We start from the raw sequence: 24,845 nt of genomic DNA on the forward strand, positions 1-24,845 counted from the left end.
AAGATTTACAAGCAGAAACTATTTACACAAATATTTTACACACCGGACTCCCCACCCAAAACTCATCAACAGACTGCAGATCATCGGACTCAGCCGCCCGGATCATCACCCGCACCAAATCATCTGACCACATCACCCCGGTCCTCATCCAACTTCACTGGCTCCAGTACACTACCGCATCCAATACAAAACCCTTACTCCTCACCTACAAAGCTCTCCACAACTTAGCCCCCAGTTAGCTCTGTGACCTCCTCAAGAATACACTCCTCCCGCTCAACCTCTGCTGGACTACTATGTATCCCCACATCACGACTCATTACAATGGGTGCCCGGTCATTCAGCGTTCAGCACAAGGCTCTGGAACTCCCTCCCCCCACACATAAAACAGTCTGACACAATTACAACCTTCAAGTCACAACTCAAAACTCACCTGACAACCTCAACCTCAACTCGCACACAACGTCTAACTGATCACTGTCTTGATTGTTTGTTTGTTTGTAATATTTCCCATATTTGTGATCTTCACAATATTCTAAACACATGCACATCCCAACATTTACATGCAGTTGCAATGCACATACCCACGGATAAGGACTAGTTTTTATTATTTTACACCGTGGCAAAATTCTACTCACGCTATTCCCGCAGTCTCATAATAAAGGCCTCTCCATCCCAAAGTCCCGGGCCAAATTTTTGTCCCAGTCCATCCCTGATTCAGCCTCATGGGACTTTTAGGTAAAAACGCTGTACTTTACCGTTTAAGGGGTGAACAATATGACCTTATTTGATCCTACAGTCTGGGGAAGACAAGGTAGTACTTGACCCTAGAGTCTGATACAACACTACACTAAATACAACATTAAATACATACATTAAAAAAAAACTCTCCAGTGTGCTCATGTTCCTAAGCATGCTCATGCCATGAAAAATCTTAGATCGTACTGCGATCAGGACATTTGTTTGTCTTCCTAGTGCTAATGGGTTAGACTTGATGAATTGGGTTGAATTCCCAAGCAAGTTTCTTACCGGTAAAATGATAGCTCACAAAGGATTGTTACTTAGTAATAATGTAGACAGACACGTTTTTATAAATGCTCAAGATTTCCTGTAAGAATTCAAATCCTCCACTTGTTTCCTGCTTATACACCCTTTATAGTAGCAGAAAAACCAGTTATCAACAATTTTGAGAAAGGCAGATGGACTTGGCACCAGATGTGTCAAACATTCCCTTATGGTATGTTGTGGGTGGGTCATTGACTGATGCTGAAGGTTAAGATGCTTTAGTACTGCTTATGGTACGCAAGTACTCGGAGGAGAGATTCGGGCACAATGGCTTCCTTCTGGATTTTCTCAATCCAGTTTGCTCCTGCTGATCTCCGTTGCATCTGCATCACATTTCACTGCAGGCACTGTTAGGGTCGTTCCACAAGAAAAACACCTGAATGGATCCCTTAAGGTAAGAACTTAAACAACATATATTTCAAGCAAGGTAATGGCATGAGGTATATATTAAATTAGATTAGTTACAACTTTATACAAATATTCTGAAGGAGAAATTAGTTTCTTGCAACAGCCCAGCAGCAGTGGAAAACACAGGATAAAAATACAATACATACAATAATACTTAAAGTATTTTTTCTAATGGTGTGCATGTTAACTCAGGTATAAATGTAAACAATATTTTAACTTTTATTTTATTATTAATGGTAATTGATGTAAATGTATGTAAAGTGTCACCAAATATATATGAACATCATATTAACAAAATACTAACAAAAAAGACAAAAAAGTTTAACTTATGCTACTGCTCATAATGAACTAATTATTTATTAGTCAGAATTTCAACAAATATGACAAAAATGCTGCTACATCAAATTGCCTCGAAGCCTTGTTGAAAGCTATTAGAAAGTGTTAACACAATTCATTTTTCTTGATCACAGGTGGACATATATTTCAGGCAAACTTACGGAAGCTGCAATCACTATTTTGGAGATTGGAGATGCTTGAATGGTAACTGCGGAAAAATATCGGAAGCAAAAGAAGGTGTAATAGACAGTAGCACAAATGCAGCACCCAACACAAATGGTTGGTGTGAAACAGAAGAAGTGCAGTCAAGATATTACCCCAATGACGATTCATTTGACCTGAGGTGATTTTTCTCAATATTGATTATTGCTTCTAATGTTATTCAATATATTTAAGTTTTGAGGAATTAAATCAATCGTTGACAAAAATGGGCACCTTTCACCAATAGCTCAAGAGTTCTGCTATTTAGCTGCAACTTTGTTTCCATATATTAGGAAGCTAGCTGCTGTTGGATTTCCAACTGTGAATTTACAGGGGTCCTGGAGACTGTTCACACATGTGGACTTGAGGGAAAGATCTGATAACTGGCAGGCGAATGGCTCTCCAAATAATGCCATCATGCCCTTCCTGAGGTACGTCTTTACCTTTACCTTACCTGCCCATTACATTTTTTTTTAAATTATTTAAAAGACATTTTATGTTTGGTGAAGCTAAATTAGCTGAAATGTAAGTATTGAATGTGATACAATTAAAGTGTGTTAACATTAATGAATATTTATGTCATTTATTACAGTGAACCATAATTGTCTTTAATCTACTGGTGACTTTTGTCACCTTTTTATGTATCCAAACATGTATCTTTTTAAAAGTTTATTGTTCTGATGATTGGCTGTTAATTGTCATTTCCGTGCTTAATGTTAGAGTTCCTTCAAACTGCCCAAGATCCTACCATCTGATGACAGATGACCCTGATGGTGATCGGGTGATTTGCAGATACGGAACCATCTTAAACAGAGAATGCGCTACATGCAATCAACCCCAAGGTTTTGAGCTGGATGAGGTTGGTAAAAGCATATAATAGTCAACATAATGTCAAAGGTACAACATGGATACGTAATGTATACGTTTTAAAGGTCTCAATGACATGCTATTTTATGTATTCTTTAATATAGGTATTAGTGGGCAACTAACACAGTATTCAAAGACGTTCCCGAAATTCAGCCGTGGTGCAGAGTTACAGCCACTCCGAGCCAGTCGCACATTGAGCTTCCCCCAAATGCGCTGTTTTGGTGTCTGTAGCTATAATGCAAATGAGGAGGAGCGAGGCGGGTCAAGGAGGAGGGTGGGGGTGTGGCCCTGAGCAGCTTGCGCCACGGTACCATTCGCTCTGTTTACAGTGGATGTATCGCAATGGCGAGGCGCACACAGCCTTTAGCCGTGTTCTGTAAATATTCTAGAACACACGGGAGTCCTGGAGCTCTATATCAAAAATATTATCATATAGCCTACATAGATATCTATATCATATAATATATATTATAACGGCCAAAAGATGTGTGAGCCGATATTATGAATCTCAAACGACCGCGTTGGGTTTCTCAGACGTTCCTGGTTCTTCAACGTCCTCATCATGTGAAGTAGACTGAACCACGACAAGGAGGAGAAAGGGATCGTTGCCGGGCAGCGCTTAGGCACCTCCGCCTCCGGCGGTGGTCCCTCAGCGGGTCTCAAGCTGGAGACATTCGCCGCCAACAATCCCTTTCTCCTCCATGTCGTGGTTCGTGTTCTTGAGGGAGTCAAAGCCAAAGTTCCTTCCCCCCAATTCATTCTCAACCCTGGCTGAGATAACCCCCAATACGAGTCTCGTTGTAGAAATACCAGAGACGAGAGTCCGACAGAACGGTTATCCAAATAACAAGGCAGTGTACAACACTTGCGTTACAGTCTGGAGCTCTATATCTAAATAATATCATATAATACATAGAAATCTATATCATTTAATACATATTATCACGGCCAAAAGCTGTGTGCCCCTCCAGACGATATAATGAATCACAAACGACTTTGTCGGGTTCTGCGACGTCTCTGGTTCTTCCACTTTCACATCAACCCTGAAGTCGACTGAACCGCGCGCTGCCTGCTGCCGGCTGCCCGCTGCCGGGCGATGGTGCCTCGCGGAAACCGGCGGCATGTCGCAGTTCATGTACTTCAGCGAGTCAAAGCCAAAGTTCCTTTCCCCCAATTCCTTCTCAACCATGGCTCAGATAACCCCCACAACAGTCTCGTTGTGGAAATACAGACACGTCAAAGAACCGGCAAGAAACACTTGCGTTACAGTGTGTGTATTCACACACACAAACACACGCACACACACACGTGGCGCTCGCACGGTCGAGTCTCATTGGCGGGCCAACGTCCTCTGGGCGGGCCAGGCAGAGTAAGGGGAGGAGCTGAGATTCCTGATGACGTCAAGAATACAGACATTCCAAATCAGCGCACTTGAGCTTCCGTTTTTTAAAAGGCGAGCAGAACAGCTAGTGCTCGTTTTACACCAAACGCAAGTTTTAGCCATTGGGGGACCATAGGCAGGCTAGGGGAACTCATATTATGTTAGAAAACCTCATAAAGTGAGATTTTCATGTCATGGGACCTTTAAATGTGCTCTAAAAGGCATTCTGTCATAGACACTTACTTTAAGACTACGGCCCTGTCTTGCATCCGGCGCATTGACTTAATCACTGGCACATGTGTCGTTGCTAGTTTGCAACTGGCGCAGAGCGTTATTTTCCCTCCTGTGCCACGCGTCGGTAAATTAGGGGATGATCTTGCGCCCCAAGGGGCAGCCTCGTGTTCTGGCGCAAACGTTTCCCTGGTGCTATCTTGCCGTTTCAGAAACCCCTTGCGCCACAAACCAGGAAATACCTGGTTTAAAGTCAGTGGCGCGTTGTTCAGATGCTATTTAAAGGGCGCATGCATAATGTTGCTTGTGCACCTCGCGCATACGCTTTGCTTCTCTCATCTACCTAGCCACACATTCTTGGTAAATTATTTGGGAAAGAACAGCTGATACAGCGTAATAAGTTGTACTTTTAAATCAATGCATCTGCAAACACCGTACAGCAAACACATTTTCTTGACACAGACATCGTGTACATGCCCAACTTTTAGGATTGATGAGTTTTTGATTGTGAGAAAACATTGGTTTACCGCGAGTGAGTGTTAAAAAGAATGAATGAATGCGGGCGCGTGTGTGTATGGGTAATACACACGCGCGTGTTTGCGTCCATCTGTTTAAACACACGCAAACTAAACACTTAACGCATAATACAGTCCATGGCAATGTATATTAATGGGGGGGACAGGGCAAATTAGGAACACAAGTCGATAACGATAATGCATACAATACTGATAAGAAACAATGTTTATAATGTATTGCGTAGGCCTATATCATTAAATAGGAGTTACCGCACCCGCATATCATATGTTATATCATATACGTTTTCTTTGCCGAAATTTATTTGAGGACTCAGTATTTCTGAAGTTGTTGAAGAAAACCTTATTCCATGTGTGAATTAGGACATATTATTTGGCCATAAACTGAGCCATTTGATGTTTGAAAAGCATGTGCATCTGTCTCATCGGAGACTGCGCTGTCAAAATATCAACTCGTCAGATTAAAATGCGCTCATCATGGCTCTTAAAGGAGATTGGAGCTGGCATTCTCCTTGATTTACTGCACGTTACGCCCAAACCAAACCTACGGGTAATTAGGCTACTTCAGACCAACCCTTTTTAGATATGCGCCGGGCGTAAGAGTCATTTTTGTTTACGGGCGCATATAGTCTACGGCGCTTATAGTCTACGGCGATGTCGCCATAGCGACATCGCCGTAGAACCGCCCACAAAGCTACTTGTGCTTGGCGCTTCTCACCTGCGTTTTAGACCGTTAAAATAGGGCCCTACATCTATCTATGGGTTTGAAGAGATAACATAAGGGAGGGGTGATGAGCAGAGTCTAGGTTTTTCTGAATGAAGACTACAATCTTTAAAAGTGTACCTTTGACTTTACATTTATTCATGTTTCCCAATCGAACTCCTTTATATTCATTTTCTTAGAGAAACTGTGTCCTACACTACCGTTCCACATCATACACTGGGACGTATGGGTTTGAGTTGGTGCTGGAAGACTTTCCAAGAACCACCATCTCCTTGATCTCCACAAATGGAACTTCAACTCAGAGATTACCTTTGCCTTCAAACAGAAACAAACGTTCAATATTTGGGAATCTAGTACTACCCTATATCGGGGCAACGGCAGGCCCAACCACCCCACGGCAGGCCCAACCACCACCACTGCAAGCCCAACCACCACCACGGCAGGCCCAACCACCACCACGGCAGGCCTAACCACCACCACGGCAGGGCCCAACCACCACCCCGTACCAAACCTACCCCAGCAAACCGTATCCTACTCCTCTCAGTCAAATTCCTCTTCAATTCTCCGTTCTAGGTAGGCAAGCGAGTCACTTTTTGTCGTAATTTCATGAATGATTACGCCTATATATGCTATTGTATGAACAGAGAAGCATCCTTTTACACTTTGATACAATTTAGCATGATTTAAGTTCTTACTTGAGATATGCTTTCTCTGTAGCTATACAACATATTGCATGCTTTTGTAAGCTAAAATATTTGTACTTAAACTGTAGTGGATTCGCCTGCCTCCGTCCTGCACTGAAGGAGAGTACCTGCCTAGGTTTGTTCACCCAACACCAAGTCATGGAGACATCTGAATGCTCAAGTCAATGAAGAATTTGAAATCACAGTCAAGCAGTAGCTCAGTATTCAAAGTAAGTACACGTGTCTGCTGACAAGATCAATTTAAGAAATGAAATGAATCACCCACAACTTGAAAAAACAAGATAGTAATGCATTTTTTTTGAATACAGAGTAGGTGATATCATCTTCACAGGACCCCTGGGTACCACCAAACACAGGATTGAACGGGGAGAGTTTTATCTGAGATGGACCCCGACTCTCCACCCAATTTGGAGACCAGGTTCCAATTTGCTTCATTGCGGAGGCAGCTTTTTCGTAGGTTTCTTTATTTTTAGCTCCCTCTCTTTATGCACTACAATTATATGACTATATTAGTAACAATAGTTATTAATAATGTATCACTAATGTATCTTTACAGTGCCAATGGTGAGAATACAATTTAAAGTGACTAATTCTTGGCTCAAATCAATTTCAGGTATCAGCAGTTACAGTCAGAAATGCGATGTGTTTGGGTGCATGTTGAACACGGTGAGAACTGACATTTTAGGTTTATGCTTAATGTGCCTGATGATGTTATGTATGTTTTACATAAACAAGGAATAACTTACTTTAAATCTCTTCAACAGCTAAAGCACACGTGATCTGCAATGAAACCTCCATGACAGTAGAGTTGGAGAAAGCCGCATTTAAGGGACTAGATGAAGATCACCTGCGGCTAAATGATCCCGGCAGCACAGCCTGCAGACTACACTCCAATAGCACTCATGTCATTGGTTTCATCCCACTTAATGAATGTGGTACTATGATTAAGGTAATGGGGAAACTCCATCTAATAAATGTTATAGTATTTGCGAATGGTTATGTTTGTCTTGACATCTGCTGATTTGGTTAATTTCACTTTATCATCTAAAACAGTGTTTTAAAGAGTGTTCCTGTTCTGCAGGAGGACGATGAAAACCTTTTGTTCTCAAATGAGATCACCACCTTTGAGATGTCAGAGACATCGTTACCAGGAAACATCTTTTGGAAGTTCAGTTTTCCTGCCAGTACCCAAAGCGTGGAAACGTATCCCTTGGGTTTACAGTCCACAGGGACAACCAGACTATTACCGAGAAGGGCTTTGGGACGTTCACCTACACTTTGAGTTCTACCCAGACATCCACTTCGACACAATGATCAATCCACACTTCTACCCGCTGGACTATGAAGTTGGAGATAAGATATACATGCAGATAGATGCCACGACTTCAATCAATAACACTGTTCTGTTTGTGGAGTCCTGTAGTGCTTCACCTTACGATAACCCCAATTACCAGCCCACCTACCCAATCATAGAGAACGGGTAAACTACCTTCCTACCTAACTACCTACTGGTCTTCATTACATTATTATTATTATTATTTTATTGTTTGTTCAGCTAAAAAAAGAAAATATATATACATAGGCCAAATGAACATGTTAAGCTTTGCATTCATTTTGAAAGATCTAACGCTTTCATTTTCTTTATCGCAATTGGCGAGGCTTTGTTTATTTCCTTTGGCAGCTGACCTTTGTAGCGCAAAACTGTTGCTTGATGGATTTCTGGAGAAAACAAAAGTAATCTGCAGTTTGCAAAGCCCCATTTAATAACCACAGAATGAATTTTGCCTCGAAATATCACCTCAAAGCAGAATACCCTCCCGAAACATCTGGGTTTCCCCGATCTAAATGACAGGAGTGCAGTCAGAGAATTCAATCAAATTGCATCGGAGACACCTTCTATAATTCACCCTCGAACTTATAACCAACTGTTTCAGATGTAATCATCACTATTTGATTTAAAAAAAAAAAAAAAGTTTTGGGCTGAGAGTTTTAGGAAAGAGGGTGTTATCCCCATGTTTACAACCCACAACAACTTCATGATACCTTTTTAGTACCGTCACTGTGTAACTATTAAGATAGTTATAATGAGCGACGTTATTTCAGACTTGCGCCACACACAGTAGCGTTATACTATAGGTGTCCAGAAAGCCTACCCCTGACTGGGATGCGGACAATTGATAAATTGCTGCTCAGACGGAGCTTCACCATCCACAGAGACCATAGCGTTATACTTAAAGTGTCCGAAAAGCTCAATCTTCTTGTGGACCACTCCTGCCCAGGCAGAGCTCCACACGTCCACACAAACCGGGCCACTGGGGACCCTTGTTCGGGACGTTATGGCGCGTTTGAAATGCATCACACCACCAGCACAAGTTGCTCTTGTGGTGTAATTTCCTGGCTTTGTAGCACTTATAGCCTTCCCGTTTGTCTATGTGGGCATCGCTGCACGACGAGTCAGGGAGGAACAGTCATCGTTATGTTAGCTACATTTACCTCTTTAGCAAACCAGCTCGAAAACAAACAACAAAGCTTTACATTGTCTTGCAAGCACAACAAGACCGTGCAATGCATAAATTGGTCACCAGATTAAAGCAGCAATAAAAAAATCGACCCATTAAAACGATCGTTGTGTAATACAAAAAAAACCATCTCATTACGGGGGAAGCCACCTTTGTTTGTCGGGTAGTACGGTTATCCTCGCTCTTCTGGGTGGTCTCTCGGGAGCACGAGTGGGACAGATTATATTATAACCAAAAGGGGCATAACTCACTGAGATGTTGCAAGAAGGCTGGGAAATTTCCCAACTTGTGCGGGTGGTGAACGATGCATCTCGAGCGCACCATTAGACTACCTCGTAGTCTGTTGCCACCTGGGTGCGCAGTAGAGTTGAACGTCCGCATTGTGTTTTGTGGAGAACGGCAAAAACAGAGTAGGCCTATTTCCCCCCTTTTTCTCTAAACTGGGGACTTATTTCAGTAATAATGACAAAATGGCATTGATTGTTGATGATTATTGGGCGATTGTTGACGATCATATAAGACAAATATTCTCTTCATTTACATTGCATCTCTGGTAGCACTTTATAATTTACACACTACACATTATAATTTACAATTTTATTGTTAATTCATTTTTGTTTGTCTAAAACAAAAAAAGTGGGTTTGGGTTAACTGGCTCTATAAGAGAAAAAGAAACTATTGATCATGATTAATCCCAGCAAATTGTTTGATTAATTAACAAAGGAATGTAATAGATTGACAGCACTCTTTATTGACAGCACTTTCTTTAATTGTAATCTTTATTTGCTCTTTCTTTTTACCTAGGTGTGTACAGGACTCCACTGTTGTCCTCTATCCCCCAAGTCATAATAAACAGTTTCGGTTTTCAATCGATGCCTTCAAATTCATAGGATTACATGACCAGGTAGGACATAATTAGTAAATAGGAGTAAATGAGGAACAGCTTGAATGTGGCAATGTATTGACAGGTTATCTCATTATGGGTCAGGTGTACATCAGCTGTTCGGTCATTCTATGTGAGGCTGGGAACCCCAACACCAGATGCTCCAGGGGATGTCTCCCAACCAACCCCATTCGGGAGGAGAGGCGATCGGTGTATTGGAAACAGGAGCGCACTTCGTTCCCAGGGTCCTTTGGTCGCAACGCCCACCGGGAGAAACAGAGCAGTGGTAGTAGTTAAACATCATTCATTTAGCAACAACATCACTTTTACATACCCAGTTCGTTTGACTTTGTGGAATCCCTGGAATATCTGTTAAATCTAAAAATGTGGTATTTATTTACATTTAGTAACCGTCCTGAATCTCACATGGCCTTCATCGCTGGATTGCCTTCTAGCGCGATTGCCAGTGATCTGTGGAGTGATGAGTCACAAATTCAAGAGGCCTGCCTGTTCCGGTATCAGCCTTTGTCAAGCATTGAGCAATATGTTGATCAGTGAAGCATGGCTTGGATAGTCGAATGTATGGGAAGGATATTGGTTAATTAGCCTCACAAATTAATTATAATAAAATAAGGAATTCTTTCAAAGTCTGATTAATACAATATATTGTTATTTCTTGTTTACTGTATCGAGATAGGTAATTGGTTATTGGTTCATAGTATCCTTTTAATTCTCCAAATAATATCTGCAGCTACTAACTCAATGATGATTTAGACTAGAACATGATAATAAATAAAGCCATTTTTTCCTTGTGCAAATACACATCTGATGTTTATATTATTCTACACAACTACCACATCTACAATATTTTAATTATTTAATGAACATAGTTTGCTGTTGTGACTTTCTCACGCTGAAAAGCATTTTCCGCACATGCAAACATGTTACTAAGCATGCAAGGGGTTGTATAGAGACCCTATATCAACATGGAAGAGAAGCACAATCAAATAGAAAACAATAAACACATTTATTTTCCTTTCAATGAAAACTCGTGTTTGCGATGGACCATCATGCGGATTCAGTAGGCCTACCAAGGACATTGCCAAATCAATCACCCTCGCACAATATATAGGCCTACAGTAAGAGACATATATCCATACATATACATATACATATATATATATATATATATATATACACACACACAGGTTAAATAGGGCCGGGGCTATCCGGGGCTGAGCCCCGGCACATAAGCGGCCGGGTCTGGAGTTCTGCGCAGCAGATCAGCTCCAGCCGATTTTGGCAGTCTGCCTAGTCCATCACGAGCAATGTTGTCCTACTCATTTACAACTTTTCCATTGCAAATCTATGTTGTTTTAAAACACAATTCTAAATAATGGAGTAGGGATAGGCTGGCCTAGACATCTGGAGCAAGTTTGAGACGTAGGCATATCGCGCACGATATTTGCGCAGCAGCTCCTCCTCCCCCCAGATCAGACAACACAACGTCAAATCAACGGTCATCATCAGACATAATTATCGTAGTAGACAGGTGAATGGCGAGGTAAGAGAAACTAAATTAAAGGTGCACGGTATTTTGAAAGAGGTCGATCATCACCAATAGGCTAATATCATTAGATATGGGCTTGCATTTTCATTAAGCAGGAAAAATTAACCTTAGACATGCAGGGATAGCCTGCTACTGGTATGTCAAATGGCAAGCGCTAGTTAAAAAGAACAATGCTGCTAATTCTAAATGATTTAGCAAGTAGTCTATGCGATCTCCGAATCACATTTCTCATTCCTAGCTGGATGAATTTCAAATTTATTTGTATCTATGAATTGCAGTGCATTGCCTAGGCTATTTGTGAGTACAGTAGTCCTGTGATTTAATGTTTGCATATAGGCTACACAACAGGTTAGATTTAAAAGCCCGCGTTAACATGATGGTGACGTAGCCTATCGGCTAGCCTTTAAGAAAAAGATAGCTTCATTCATTCATTCATTCAAAAGTGTTTTATTTAAAGAACGTTATATAATATGAACCATTTTAAAATACATTCTATCTACTTCTTAACTTAGGGTGAAAGTCAACAAGTGAACATTTCAGAGATAAAAGGTAAACATGAGTGGAACAAAGAGGAGGAAGCTTACAGATTTCTTCAAAAGGTGGGCAGCTGCTATCCAAGACATAATTTTGAAATAATTAAGCTAGGCCCGTGTGCAGAAGTCACTGTAACCAAGCTGTGATTTGTTGCTAGATCTTTTCATCCTGATAGTGTGTCTGTCATGTCTTAAGTGCTGTCTCTTCCTCCACTAAACTAAAAATGCAGAGTTGAACAGAACAGGGATGAGGATGGAGCTGAGGGCAGAGGAGATGAGGCTGGACAGGGCAGAGGAGCTGAGGATGGACCGGGCAGAGGAGCTGAGGATGGACAGGGCAGAGATGAGGACACTGAGGGCAGAGGAGGTGAGGCGGGACAGGGCAGAGGAGCTGAGGATGGACCGGGCAGAGGAGCTTAGGATGGACAGGGCAGAGATGAGGACACTGAGGGCAGAGGAGCTGAGGATGGACAGGGCAGAGATGAGGACACTGAGGGCAGAGGAGCTGAGGATGGACAGGGCAGAGATGAGGACACTGAGGGCAGAGGAGGTGAGGCGGGCGTCATCCTTTTCTTTCTCTTTTTCAGTGCCAGATTCATGTTGCTCTTACTTGGCACCGTTCAAATACTTCTTCTTTTCGTTTTGGTACCGTTTAAATTCAGCTTGATACTGGTATCTTCTTCTTCTGATTAATGGCAGGTCATATGTCACATGATATGGGTATAATTGGGAAACGGTGAGTTGAACTGAAGACTGTGTACCATTTCAGGGAAGGAGGGGGGGGGGGGGTATAGGTCAACACATCGAATTTGCCCAAATTGAGTAATAGGGTACACAATTAAGAAAAAAACAACGGTGGGCTTGTTCATAACAAATTTATATATTTCTTTAATGTACTAATATAACGACTATCATGGACTTTTTTTTTGCAACCTTAATTTTGGCTCTGCGTACTCTGCGTATGGGGAGCGGCGGCCCCTCCGGATCAGAGCCCCCCCACATAGAAAATCCCAATTTAACCACTGTATGTATATATATATATATATATATATATATATATTTATATAGTGGTGGGGCCGTTATCGGCGTTAACGGCTGTGTTAACGCGAAACTTTTATCGTGCGATAAAAAAATATCGCCGTTAATCTATTTTCAAACACTTCCTTGTTCGGAACCATCACTTGACTGAACTAACCAATCAGAAGCTAGAATTTAGACTGAGGTAAACGTGAGGGAATCAGAGAGGCAGATTCAACAGAATAATCCTGACTGTGTTAAACATGTAAATATGTAAGTAATAATTGCGTGACATAAATTGTAAATGATTAACTGACTAAAAATTGTAAGTACATTTCTAGCAAATAAACTCCAATATAAATTATATTAATTTTTCTACAACTTTCAAATATTTAACTTCTAAACCTTACATTATTATGGATTATTACACGGCTCTTCTCAATGCTTTACACTGCTCCATTCACTTGCATGGGTCTTCCCAACGTTCAGCTGTCCATTTTTTTTTGTTTATGCTCCGTTCACTTGCATGGACACTTCACAACTTCCGGCAAATCACCATTGGCCAGTATAATTGACCGCTGTCAAGGTAAATGAACAGATTTTAAGTTAATATTTATTTCCCTTTGGCTGCAAAAGTGTTACTAAGCTTGCCATGGGTTGCATTGACCTAATACTAACATCTGGAAGTAAAGCAATATCAATTTGAACACAAGAAGCAACGTTTAATTTGAGAAACACATTGTTTGGCAAAATTATAAAAATATATAAAACATATATTAATATATTTCTTTCCGTTTCAAGGCAAAGATGTTGCTAATCTGCCAAGGATTAGACCTGATACAAAACTCTGGAAGTGAAGCACCATTTTTGAACATAAGACGCAAAAATACACACAATCTGCCCCCAACAACTGCGGCCAGAATATCACTGTCAATATAGGTTACCTAACTACCCCTAACCCTACTGCCCCCCAGGTGGACACCTGGGGGCAGAACATCCCCTTCAACGTTAGGTTACGTCTCCCTAACACGACTGCCCCACATTTACACCTGGGGGCAAAACAACCATCGATTTGATAAGAAGACGCAACGGTTATGGTTAGAAACACATGTTGGTCAAAATAGATTATTTCCCTCTGGCTCTCGCCCTTTCGATGGAAACCTGTTACTAAACTTGACCAGGGTGTATAGACCATATAGGGCCTAAGTGTTCTAGCGGAGCTAGAACACTTTCAGTGTGGTGGCCAGGGTGAGACCAGAGATTATTTTGGGGTGGAACATAAATCTACATATGAGATCAGGCATTTTCAAATGTAGTGATATTTAAGCCATGTACACGCTGTAACTCTACATCATAATATTAACTCAGACAGTGGTGTTATTGTCAAATACAGTTTTTCTTATAAATTTCCTTGCAGCTATGAGTTATTTTGTTTTTATTCAAAAACACATCAGAGACTCATCATCAAAAACATTCTGACTCATTTTAAATGGTCTCACTTCTAAAGGCCACTTACACACTTCATGTGTATGGATGGAACTAAGACAACAAGTGCAAGTTGGTCTCACCTGTTTAAAAAAACACTAACTCGACCTTCTGATCTAACACTGTAATGGTAAAAAAGTGAAAAGTGCAGTGCATTTATCAGAAAATAAATTACACAATTGCAAAACATTATTTTGTAAACTTTGATCCCGCCTCTTACAGATACAAAAGACATTAACTTGCCATAGATTCATCTTATAAAGAGCCGAATTCTTTGATTATTGTGGTTTGTAACAAGCGATTCACAAAATCACCAAAATCCAGGGCTTTTGCTCATCTTAACTCTACGCTTAAAACTCCTAGATTGCTGAGTTGACATACTCCATGGTAGATTTAAGGTAGGTCTTGACCAGTCTGAGTGTGGAAATGCTTCGTTCACAGGGAGCTGTACTCCACAGGTATGGCAATGGTACCTTTGCATACTTGAACAGCTCGTGGAATACCTCTTTGAATGGTTCAATGATCTTTGTGAGTTCCACAAAATAAGAGGTTATCCGTTCACCAGATGTTGGCATAAGAGCCAGACATAATGTATAAATCTCTGCAAAATGCAAAATTAGAAAAATTTAAAAAAACTAGATCCGCAACATGATCGGAGTATCCCTAAAACACTACATTATACTTTGATGCATTTGTTGTTTGACAATACATAACTAGAGGGTGCACTGTATTTAGGAGAATATTTGGCACCAAACATAATTCATTAAAATAATAAAAGCAAAGCATTTGGGGAATGAGGCCTTTGGTTCACTTTTGTTCAGGGTGATCGGTTTGAGCCAGTGTGGGAGGCTTTCAAAGATAGCTGCATTAGTTGTAATGCTCACACCATTCAAATGCAGACGCTGAGAGGGTTCTCCATGGTTCGGACTTAAGACCAGAAACAGCTTGACGCTAAATGGAACTCTGTCATCCATCATGACAGTAAAAATGGCTGGCCTGGAACCACAGTGTTTGAGATGGTAGCCGCCAGCCCGCCTGACTGAAGGCCTCAAAAACATGCCACCATTAAACAACATCAACTATTATTTCACACACCACGCACGCACGCACACACACACCACACACACACGCACACACCGCACACAGCCACGCACGCACGCATGCACTCACGCACGCACGCACACGCACGCACCACGCACACACACACACTAAGAAATGCTGAATAAATAATATTTTTGTTTGTATGAATTGTTGAGTCATTTATCAGATCAGACCCCCATCCCCACCGGTCCCCCACCCCTGCCGCCGCCGACAAAATCTCTTTCTGAACGAGGTTCAAAACTTGAGAAGCCCTGCACATGAAAAGTATCTTGCCATCGCAATCAAAATACCATGACCAAGCACCACCTAGTAACTCATAAAAGCATAATAGACACATATAGACAACCACCAGCCCATCGCCGGCAGATGGGCTGGGGTACCATCTAGGTGGTTTTCTGATAGTTCTTCAACGTGGACATGATGTCCGACTGATTAATATTATATCTAACCCGACGCGAGAGGCGTTATGTGTTTGTTCAGCTGAGTCTGTGGATTTTAAGGTCTATGCAGCGTGAAGAGAATGACAAAAGCAGGACTTCTCATGTCGATTCCATGGAATTTCTAAATCCTCATTCCAGAAATACCTACTCGGAGGAGTTAGCTGATGCAAAGGCATTTTATAGGCAGGGGATAGACAAAGCCTACTGTATATGATTATAAGCAAATTGTGCAAAGAAGAAACCAAACAGAGATAATAATACACAGGCCATTAGTAGGGAACGAAAGGGATTCCAGTATTTTGGACAGTTTTTTTTTTTACATACGCGTTGTCCGTGCTTTAGCATCGATACCTTATACAACAATGATTATTACAAACAAACACATTAGAACCTTGTTCCCGTTTGAGGGTCATTACTTCTGATCACGGCATACAAGACTGTGTTTTGGTTTTAATTGTGCCGAATCCGTCGTTCATCACCTGTCAAACCAACGTGCTCCTTTGAGTTGGTATTATTTAGTTTTGTCGATAAAGACAAGCGAAATATGTAACTTAAGCTATTCAAAATACAAATTCTAAGTATTATCCGCGTGGTTATCTGTCGTTACTTTTATTACGTTTTCTGTTATTTTTGGTTGGTTAAATATTGAGCTGTATTTCGGCTATATATTCCCCCAGCTTGTCGAGCTCGCGATTGTCCCCCAGGCTCTGATCCTAGCTTAAGGCGGCTGCATGCTTCATCGTGTGGTTACGTAGTTGCGCAAATTTACTCAAGCAATTCATGCTCCCTTTAGGTTGCGCGTGTTGCGCGTGTTGCCAAGCAACTTACCGCCATAACAGTAGGTGGAGTATATGGTGGAGGAACGTTGTTCGTTGAAGACGACCTCGAGAATGTGGACTCGTTGTCTGGGGAGTCGTTGGTTTTATGTGCCAGATCGTGTCGCCCCGTACACAGTGAATGATGGCAACAGAGCAGAGGGAGACAGGGTGATGAAGTTGTTGATCATTGGGTTGTATAAATTGCATATCTCTCGACAGTTTAAAACGACATAATGTGTTGGCAGCAAAGTTAACCTTCATTCAGGTTATGCTTTTGTATATGAGCCTGCCGGGTGATACTCCAGACAGAAGTAGTAAACACCAGACCAGCAAAACCAATCACAGGCCTTGCAGGCTGGGCGGCTCGCGTAAAAGCTTACGTAAAAAATGACGCAAGTCTAGGAAAATCGCCCGACGCACGCAAGACGTGAGAAGTCGCGCAAGGGGGCGCAGGGCGCGCAAGGGCCTCCTGCGCTTGCGCTTACGCTTACGTAACCGAGCATAAACCAGCCTGGTACCTGACGCAAACAGCGCCTCCTAAAGCGCTAATGGTGCGGCCACACCAACCGCGTTACTCGCGTTGGACAACGCGAGTACCGCGCCTAACCTGACGCTTGACCAGTGTGTGGTGGTTCAACGCTCCACGCTCAACGCGCCACGCAGCTAGATGAGTCCATTGTCCATGCAAGTGAACGGAGCGTTCCCTCTTCGTCATAACTATCAAACCAAACATCCTTCACATTCACTGAGCGAACATTATGAAAGTAAAATGCACATTTCTCGCTAGAAATGTTTCCATAAACGCATTTAATGGCGTAACTATGTTACTATTTCCACCCAGAAGAAAAAAAGAAGATGTCAGCCGTAGCTTCTGTGCAAGCTCACTACTCTCTGCCAGTGACGTCGGGTCAAGCTCCACGCTGATTGGCTACCGCGGATAAGCGTCACGCGTTGGAGCGTTGAAAAAGTTCAATTTTCTGAACTCCGGGCGTTGGTGCGTTTGGGCGCGTTATCTTCTTTGGTGACCGTGCGGAATTACGGGCAACTGCCGCGCCTAAAGGCGGCTGCATGCTTCGCGTTGGTGTTACGTTGGTGAGCGCAAAATTTACTCAAAGCAATTCATGCTCCCTTTTAGGTTGCGCGTGTGCGCGTGTTGCCAAGCAATTTACCGCCAGAACCAGTAGGTGGAGTAACTTGTGGGAGGAAAGTTTTCGTTGAAGACGACCTCGAGAATGAGTCTTTGTCTGTGGAGTCGTTGGTTTGTTTATATGGCCAGAGCCGTGTTCTCCCCATACACACGTGAATGATTGGCAACAGACAGAGGAACAAGGGGTGAATGAAGTTGTTGATCAGTTGGGTGTTTGTATAATGTGGCATATCGCTCGACAATTTAAAACGACATAATGTGTTGGCAGCAAAGTTAACAGTCACTTCAGGTTAATTGCTTTTGTATATGAGCCTGCCGGTGATACTCCAGACCAGGAAGTAGTAAACCAGACCAGCAAACCAATCACAGCCTTGCAGGCTGGGCGGCTCGCGTAAAAGCGTACTAAAAATGACGTCAAGTCTAGAAAAATCGCCCGAACGCACGCAAGACGTGAGAATCGCGCAAGGGGGGCGCAAGGGCGCGCAAAGGGCCTCTTGCGCTGCGCTTAGCTGATACGCTACGTAACCGAGCATAAACCAGCCTTAACGCCCCAACGCAAACTCTTCACGCTTCAACGCGGTACCATGCGCCTAGACCAATGTTCCCTAGTGCAAAAATGCCGATTTTCAACGCCCCTACCGCGATCAAACGCGGTTGTGTGTGGCCGTACCTTAACAGTCCTGAATGAACGATACAGCATATACGCGGGAGCACATTCAAACCTCTACTGAGTATGATCATCTATCCGATCCAAAAATTTGTGTACTGTAAGTGTTTTTGATATTTATTCCGGGGTACAATCATGTTAATACGGCGAAGCGGACGTTTGTGGTTTGTTTTTTGCTCCATTTTGTGGACGATCGTCTGCGGCTATTTAGAGGAAGGAGCGACCACGTAGTCTGCGATGCTAACCTTGCTAACAGCCGACCCCCTTTGTTCGAGACTTGGAGCTGCTTAGTTTTATGTGTTTCTACCCGCTAATCAGTTCTGTAGTTTGTCCATGAGCGTTGTTTCGATATTAGTAAGCCAATACTATTGAGTGCAATTGGCTATTTGCTACAACTCAACTACTAGAAGGGAGAAATGTTGCTAATAGTCTCCATTCCAGGCTAATCCTGTGTAGGTTACACAGGCGTCATTGCCGCGCTCCTTATTACAGGTTGAACTAACTACTTCTTAATACCAACAATTTCGGTCGGGCCGTATACATGATCTGGGACCCAAAGTTGGAACTTGTGTGTATTGTTAATTCGAATTTCACCGATACTTTGAAACCGGACTAGCAACACCGTAATGGAGCGGGGAGGGGCTTGCGAGTTGCTCCATGATGTGTTCTTCAGGGGTTTACTATGCGAGAGAGCCGGTAAAGCTCCGGTGCCTGTGTCTCTTTGTGCTTCACTTACTATGGTATTCAAGCACGATATTAAACACCAAATACAGGATATATAACTAAAACATGTAGGAGTTTATATATTTTCCGTCCTCTTTTGGATTTTCTCAACCAATGAGCAATGCAACCCAATCGCGATATTAAAAGTGTTTTGGACTTTTCAGAGACTTAACACCGCCAATTTCTTAATAGTTTTTCTCCAATGTATTCCCCTTTGTGTTTCAGGTAATGCTCTACTGAAATGGAGATAGTTTCGACTGCGACTGTGGTGAGCTTGAGCCACCTGATCATTGAGGGTGGAAAGACTTGGAAAACTTAAGGTCGAACACATTTCAGATATACAGACAAGTTAGGCGAACTGCAAGGATTTTTTTTTATAAAGTCCTGGAACATTGCCCTTTTGGCACGCTAGTATGAAACAGCTCAGGACCAGTCCCACTGTCAACGTATCTGCCCTTTGAGATGCACTCAACATTACATTTTCTCAAATTCCACTACATTGCTGTTGTTAGAAGTTTTTTTGTAACGATACGTTTTTTTTGCCTAACTGGACGTAAACATTGCTTCCCTTTTTAATACAATGGCAAGACGATTGACCATAGATTAATCTCCTGTATTTGGGTTGTAGGCCTTACGGGAAGCATATCACCTCTGCAAGGTATTTTATTTACATCCAAATAGGAATACAGAAAGCCACATTATTACATTTTTTTCATTGGACTTAAACTCTGGTCTTGATTAAAGTTAGTGACTAGGAGTGGTTAAAGCTCATAACACAAAATGGCTGAAAAGTGTGAGTCCCTGATGAACATACATGGCTTTGACATTGGTCCTCGCTACATGGACCTAAAGCCCCTAGGCTATGGAGGTAATGGCCTAGTGTTTTGCGCCGTAGACACTGCATGTGACAAATGTGTTGCGGTCAAGAAGATTGTCCTTACCGACCCCCAGAGCGTCAAGCACGCCCTCCGGGAAATTAAAATCATCCGTCGCCTCGACCATGACAACATCGTCAAGGTAAGAACTAGGACTGCATGATTCTGAAAGAAAGAAAGTATAAAACGATTTTCTTATTTAGAAATGGGATCTCAATTCTCCTGATATATATTTTTCAATATACATTAATTGCACTGATTTACCTGATACAGAAGGTAACGCAAACAAAATATGAAATATGACCAGCACATCAACTTTGGTAAATAAAAACGTCATGATTCTCGTGTTGATGAGAAAAATATTAATTGGCTCTGTAATTGCCTTGTTCCTCCTCGCCCCACCAAACACGTGGCCTAGAGTGTGGCACTCGAGGCCATGTGTGCCACACTCGAGGCCGCCTACCATTCACTTTGTATTGGATGTGTGTTTGCATGGGGCAAGGGATTGTAGGAAGGCTATGTGAGGACGTGTGCAGGCAGGGGGTCGCGGTGCATTGAAAGGGGAAGTGGAAAAAGTGGCTCAGAATATTATAGATTTTTTAAGAGACTTAATACTTAATAGATGGAAAAAAAAGACTTTGTTTACCTGATCAAAGTCTCCAACAAATTTAAAAGACTGGAGCTCAAAGATTCTTAAAAATTAGGAAGTTACCATTGTCCTAAGTAAAACACATTTGGAAGGAAATGTAAGTAGGTTTGTGTATGTGTTTTTTCCAAGCAATACCTATAGTACAAGTATTCCTTGGACAAAGCTAGGTAGTAGATAGTAGTATATAGGGGTAACAACTCTATAGCAACCCGGTATCATGCGATTTCGTGCTCATGCTTATGATAATGTGTCTATTGAATCTTGTCCCAGAGCATGATTGTCAGACTTTTTTTGAACGAAATGTAAACCAGCATTTTGAATTGGAGCGTTTTTTTCAGACCTTCTTCGTGCCACACAGAACGACATGTAAACCCACGCATTTTGAATGGAAGGTTCTCTGACTTTTTCGTGCTACACAGAGGAAATGTAAACCCATGCATTTCAATGGGAGATTTTTGACTTCAGAGGGGGGGGGGGGGGGGGGATGCGCAGTGCACCCTCTAGTTATGGATACGTGGTGGTATGGTGGTTGCTATGGACACTGCTCTCGCTAAAAACCAAACATGGATGACATTCATTTGATCTGTGGAAAATACAATATTAACATTGTTTCTGCATCAAAATGCGTTTTGATAACAGTTCTAATGGGCCTTTTATTGTCATAATCTTTGTTCAGTGATTGTATATGATGTTTAGTTAGCCAACTGCTCATAGCGTTTTTCAGGCTTATCTGGGGATTTGAGGGACTATAATCGGGGTATATTCTGTTCTGAAATAACAGTAATGATATATTTGATTACACAACATTTCTTTCAAACATGTAGAGCATGAGCTCCATTTTTGTCTGGAATTCCCCCGCCCCCCAGATATCATATAGATCCATATGCTCTTGTTTGCCGTATAGCCATTATTTCATTTTCTGTACCATGAACGCATATGTCCTTTATTTAATACATGAACATTTTAAATGAACACAATATTCTGAACATGCCCTAAACATATTGATTCTAGATTCCTGTGACAGATGCGGGACGCTGTGATGTGATAACTTTTGTAATCAACTTGACTCCGAGGGATGCGCATGGACAGATTTGGTAGTGACACAGCCAATACCTATTTGTGAAAGCAAAAGGCTAACTAACGAGCAGGTTTATTCAAAACATTTATTAATTTATCATGTATGAGAGGTCTTTCCTCATCCTGATGTGCATTGAGTATTTTAGTTCTTGAGGAGGTCTGCTACAGAAAAATGAAAAATCGGAGTATAATACACAGCATTTACCCTATTTTGCATTTGTTGTTTTGACGTATATAACTAGAAGATGCGGCGTACTATCTGTGCCCCCATTCTTCTCTCTCCTCCCTCCTCTCGGCGCTCAATCTCTCGTCTCTTCTCTCCATCCTCTCATCTCTCTATCTCCTCCCTCCCTCATCTCTCGCTCTCTCTCCATCTCTCTCTCTCCGCTCCCTCCTCTCTCCTCCTCCCCTCAAATCTCCTCTCTCTTCTCCTCCTCTCTCTCCTCCAGCTCTCCCCTCGCGCTCATCCCTCTCTCTCCTCATCTCTCTCATCTTCTCTCTCTCCTCTCCTCCTCTCTCCTCTAAACTTATCCTTCTAGCTTCTATTTTTCCCCGCCTCTGTCTTGAAACAGTTGGATATCAGAAGAGATACAGAGAGATATTGGTTGGCAAAATGTGTCCAAACCCCTGCACAACCTTCGCACTTTTAGGTGGTGTATCAGCGTGGGCGCACTGACTGTCGGTGAAGCCCCCCCGCCCCGCTGAAGTCGAGAAATCGCACCATTCAAAGATGACATGGGTGTGAAAGTGTTGCATGTAGCACAAAAAGTCGGAGAAACGCTCCCGCTCAAATGCATGGGTTTACATTTTGTGTTAGTCAGCACGAATATAGTCTAGAGTTCGGTCATAAGGGACGTGGTTAGGTTCCATGTCTGGAGGGTCTGCTGCAGAATCTGAGTATCTATAATACACAGCATTTACCCTTGAAGTGTATTGCATTTGTTGTTTCGATGTAATTATAACTAGAGGGTGCACTGTACTATCTGCGCACAACCCTTCTCAGGGTCTAAGGAAATATCGCAATTGGAATACTTATTGAGATTTTTGGTTTAAATGTCATGCTGTGTAGCATGAAAAAGGTCAGCAACAATCATGTCAACACATTCATTGATTAATTTGAGCATGACCACAAATCGCGTGATATCGGGTTGTATAATTGTATACTACCCCTAAACAATGACTTAAAGGTTGGGTACGCGATTGCGAAACACCAGCAGAGTTGAAATCACACAACTCAAATGGTCCTACCCCCTCTCCTTCACGCGGACTCTGACTCCACCATGGACATAATAAAGGACACTTGACACAGATACACCACCGCCATTTAATATTGAACGATTTAAAACAATGAGTTACCTGCTGAGCGGTCCGAGTTCTCTCCAAACAGGTCAGCTGAGCTGATGGCACTGTTACCAGACATGCTCTCCAGTCTTGTCTTGGTATCATACTGAGAAGAACAACATCAAATGAGTGGACAACAGTAGCCGGCTACGCATGGCTGGCCTTACTAGTGTGAATAATGGGATTTGTCATAATGAAGCCTCCTAGACTTTAGTGGATCCATCTCATGTCTGAAACAGGCCTTCTATGGATGGCCATTATAAATAAATGATGAGTAAATCAAACTCAATAAGGTTGTGGCCTAGGTTCCTCACGTCCGCACTGCTCTCCCGGCCGAAGAACATGTCTGAGGAGATGGCCTTGGCGTTGGCAAACTTCTGTCGAGCCTCGCTGGACTCGGCCACAGGCGCAGACACCTCCGCTTTCCTCCTGCTGGGGAGCCTGGAGGCATGCAGAACATACACACACCCCTTCACTACTGGCACCCGTAAAAATAAAGGAGGATCTACAGTTGTTTTCCCCTGGAATTTGTGAATGGGAAGGCATGCATGTTGCCCAATAATCCGATTAACTCCAAAAAGAATAGAGGGAGAAGTAAAAACAAAAAAAGGATTTAATCACAAATCCATGCCCAGGAATGCAAGAGTCCTCCAATAATCTATCATCAACAGAGAGGGTCAATAAGCAGGTACCTCTCTCCTATGGGCTGGATGCTTGAAATGGTGACCTCTTCTTTGGGCTCCTCTTTGTCTAGAGCCCAGGAGGCGCCCAAAGGAGGCTGCACCTCCATCAGTGTCCCAGCGGACCCAAAACTGTCTCCGACGGTAAACGGGTTGTCCTTGTATCCACACACACACACACACACCACACACACACACCACACACACACACACACACACACACACACACACACACACACACACACACACACACACACACACACACACACACACACACACACACACACACACACACTTTTAGCCACTGTAGGTGAGATTTAAGAGCTGTTGTTTGAGTACACGAGGGGTTAGAGACGGACGTCCAGGCAGTGTTGCCAGATTGGGCTTTCCCCCCGCCAAATTAGACATTTTTTTACAACGTTCAGGCAGCGCCGACGTCAGCGTCGACATCAGCATTTTAGCGGGCACACTCTCGCAGTTCGTTAGGACGAAACGCATTCTAGGTAAACTTCATATTCAATCCATTTTCTTTTCCAAACAGTCTAGAGACAGTGGGTCACCACCAGCAACATCTTATCTGAAATACTATAGCACATTGTATTCAACAACAAGAACCTAATCTGGTGAAAGGAACAAAATGGGTTGAAGCATACTTAGGGGGACCAGATGTGAAGCCCGGCTCGTCAAACAGGTCCAGTTTGGAGCGTGTGGAAGACTTGATCCCCACAGGAGTCTCCTGTTCGATGACCTGCATCTCCGACATCACAGAGTGAGTCATGGCGCTGGCCCAAGAAAGATGCCACAGTGAACACACACAGAAGCACATAAATCGTAAATAACGTCTCACTGTCACAAGGTAGGCCAAATAAAGAT

The 24,845-nt window shown here is 42.5% G+C and overlaps 1 protein-coding gene, 1 long non-coding RNA gene and 1 pseudogene across 2 annotated transcripts in view; 2 read left to right on the forward strand and 1 right to left on the reverse strand.

Annotated features, from left to right (window-relative positions):
• LOC130403176 (ADP-ribosylation factor GTPase-activating protein 2-like) overlaps positions 1-24,845 on the reverse strand; it is a 54,809-nt pseudogene that overhangs the window by 24,582 nt on the left and 5,382 nt on the right.
• Positions 2,334-6,084, forward strand: LOC130403177 (uncharacterized). The gene is made up of 3 exons (XR_008904068.1): positions 2,334-2,438; positions 2,728-2,866; positions 5,923-6,084. It is a non-coding gene; the product is annotated as an uncharacterized LOC130403177 (long non-coding RNA).
• The window catches only part of LOC130403175 (ZP domain-containing protein-like), a 34,857-nt gene continuing 16,867 nt past the window's right edge, over positions 6,856-24,845 (forward strand). Inside the window, exons 1-3 of the mRNA XM_056607376.1 lie at positions 6,856-6,900; positions 7,061-7,113; positions 7,212-7,396. Of these exons, the coding sequence (XP_056463351.1) occupies positions 7,083-7,113; positions 7,212-7,396 (216 nt within the window). The 5' untranslated portion in view covers positions 6,856-6,900; positions 7,061-7,082. The remainder of the gene's footprint in view (positions 6,901-7,060; positions 7,114-7,211; positions 7,397-24,845) is intronic.

Source organism: Gadus chalcogrammus, chromosome 14 (assembly GCF_026213295.1).
Source record: "Gadus chalcogrammus isolate NIFS_2021 chromosome 14, NIFS_Gcha_1.0, whole genome shotgun sequence".
Lineage (NCBI taxonomy): Eukaryota > Metazoa > Chordata > Actinopteri > Gadiformes > Gadidae > Gadus > Gadus chalcogrammus.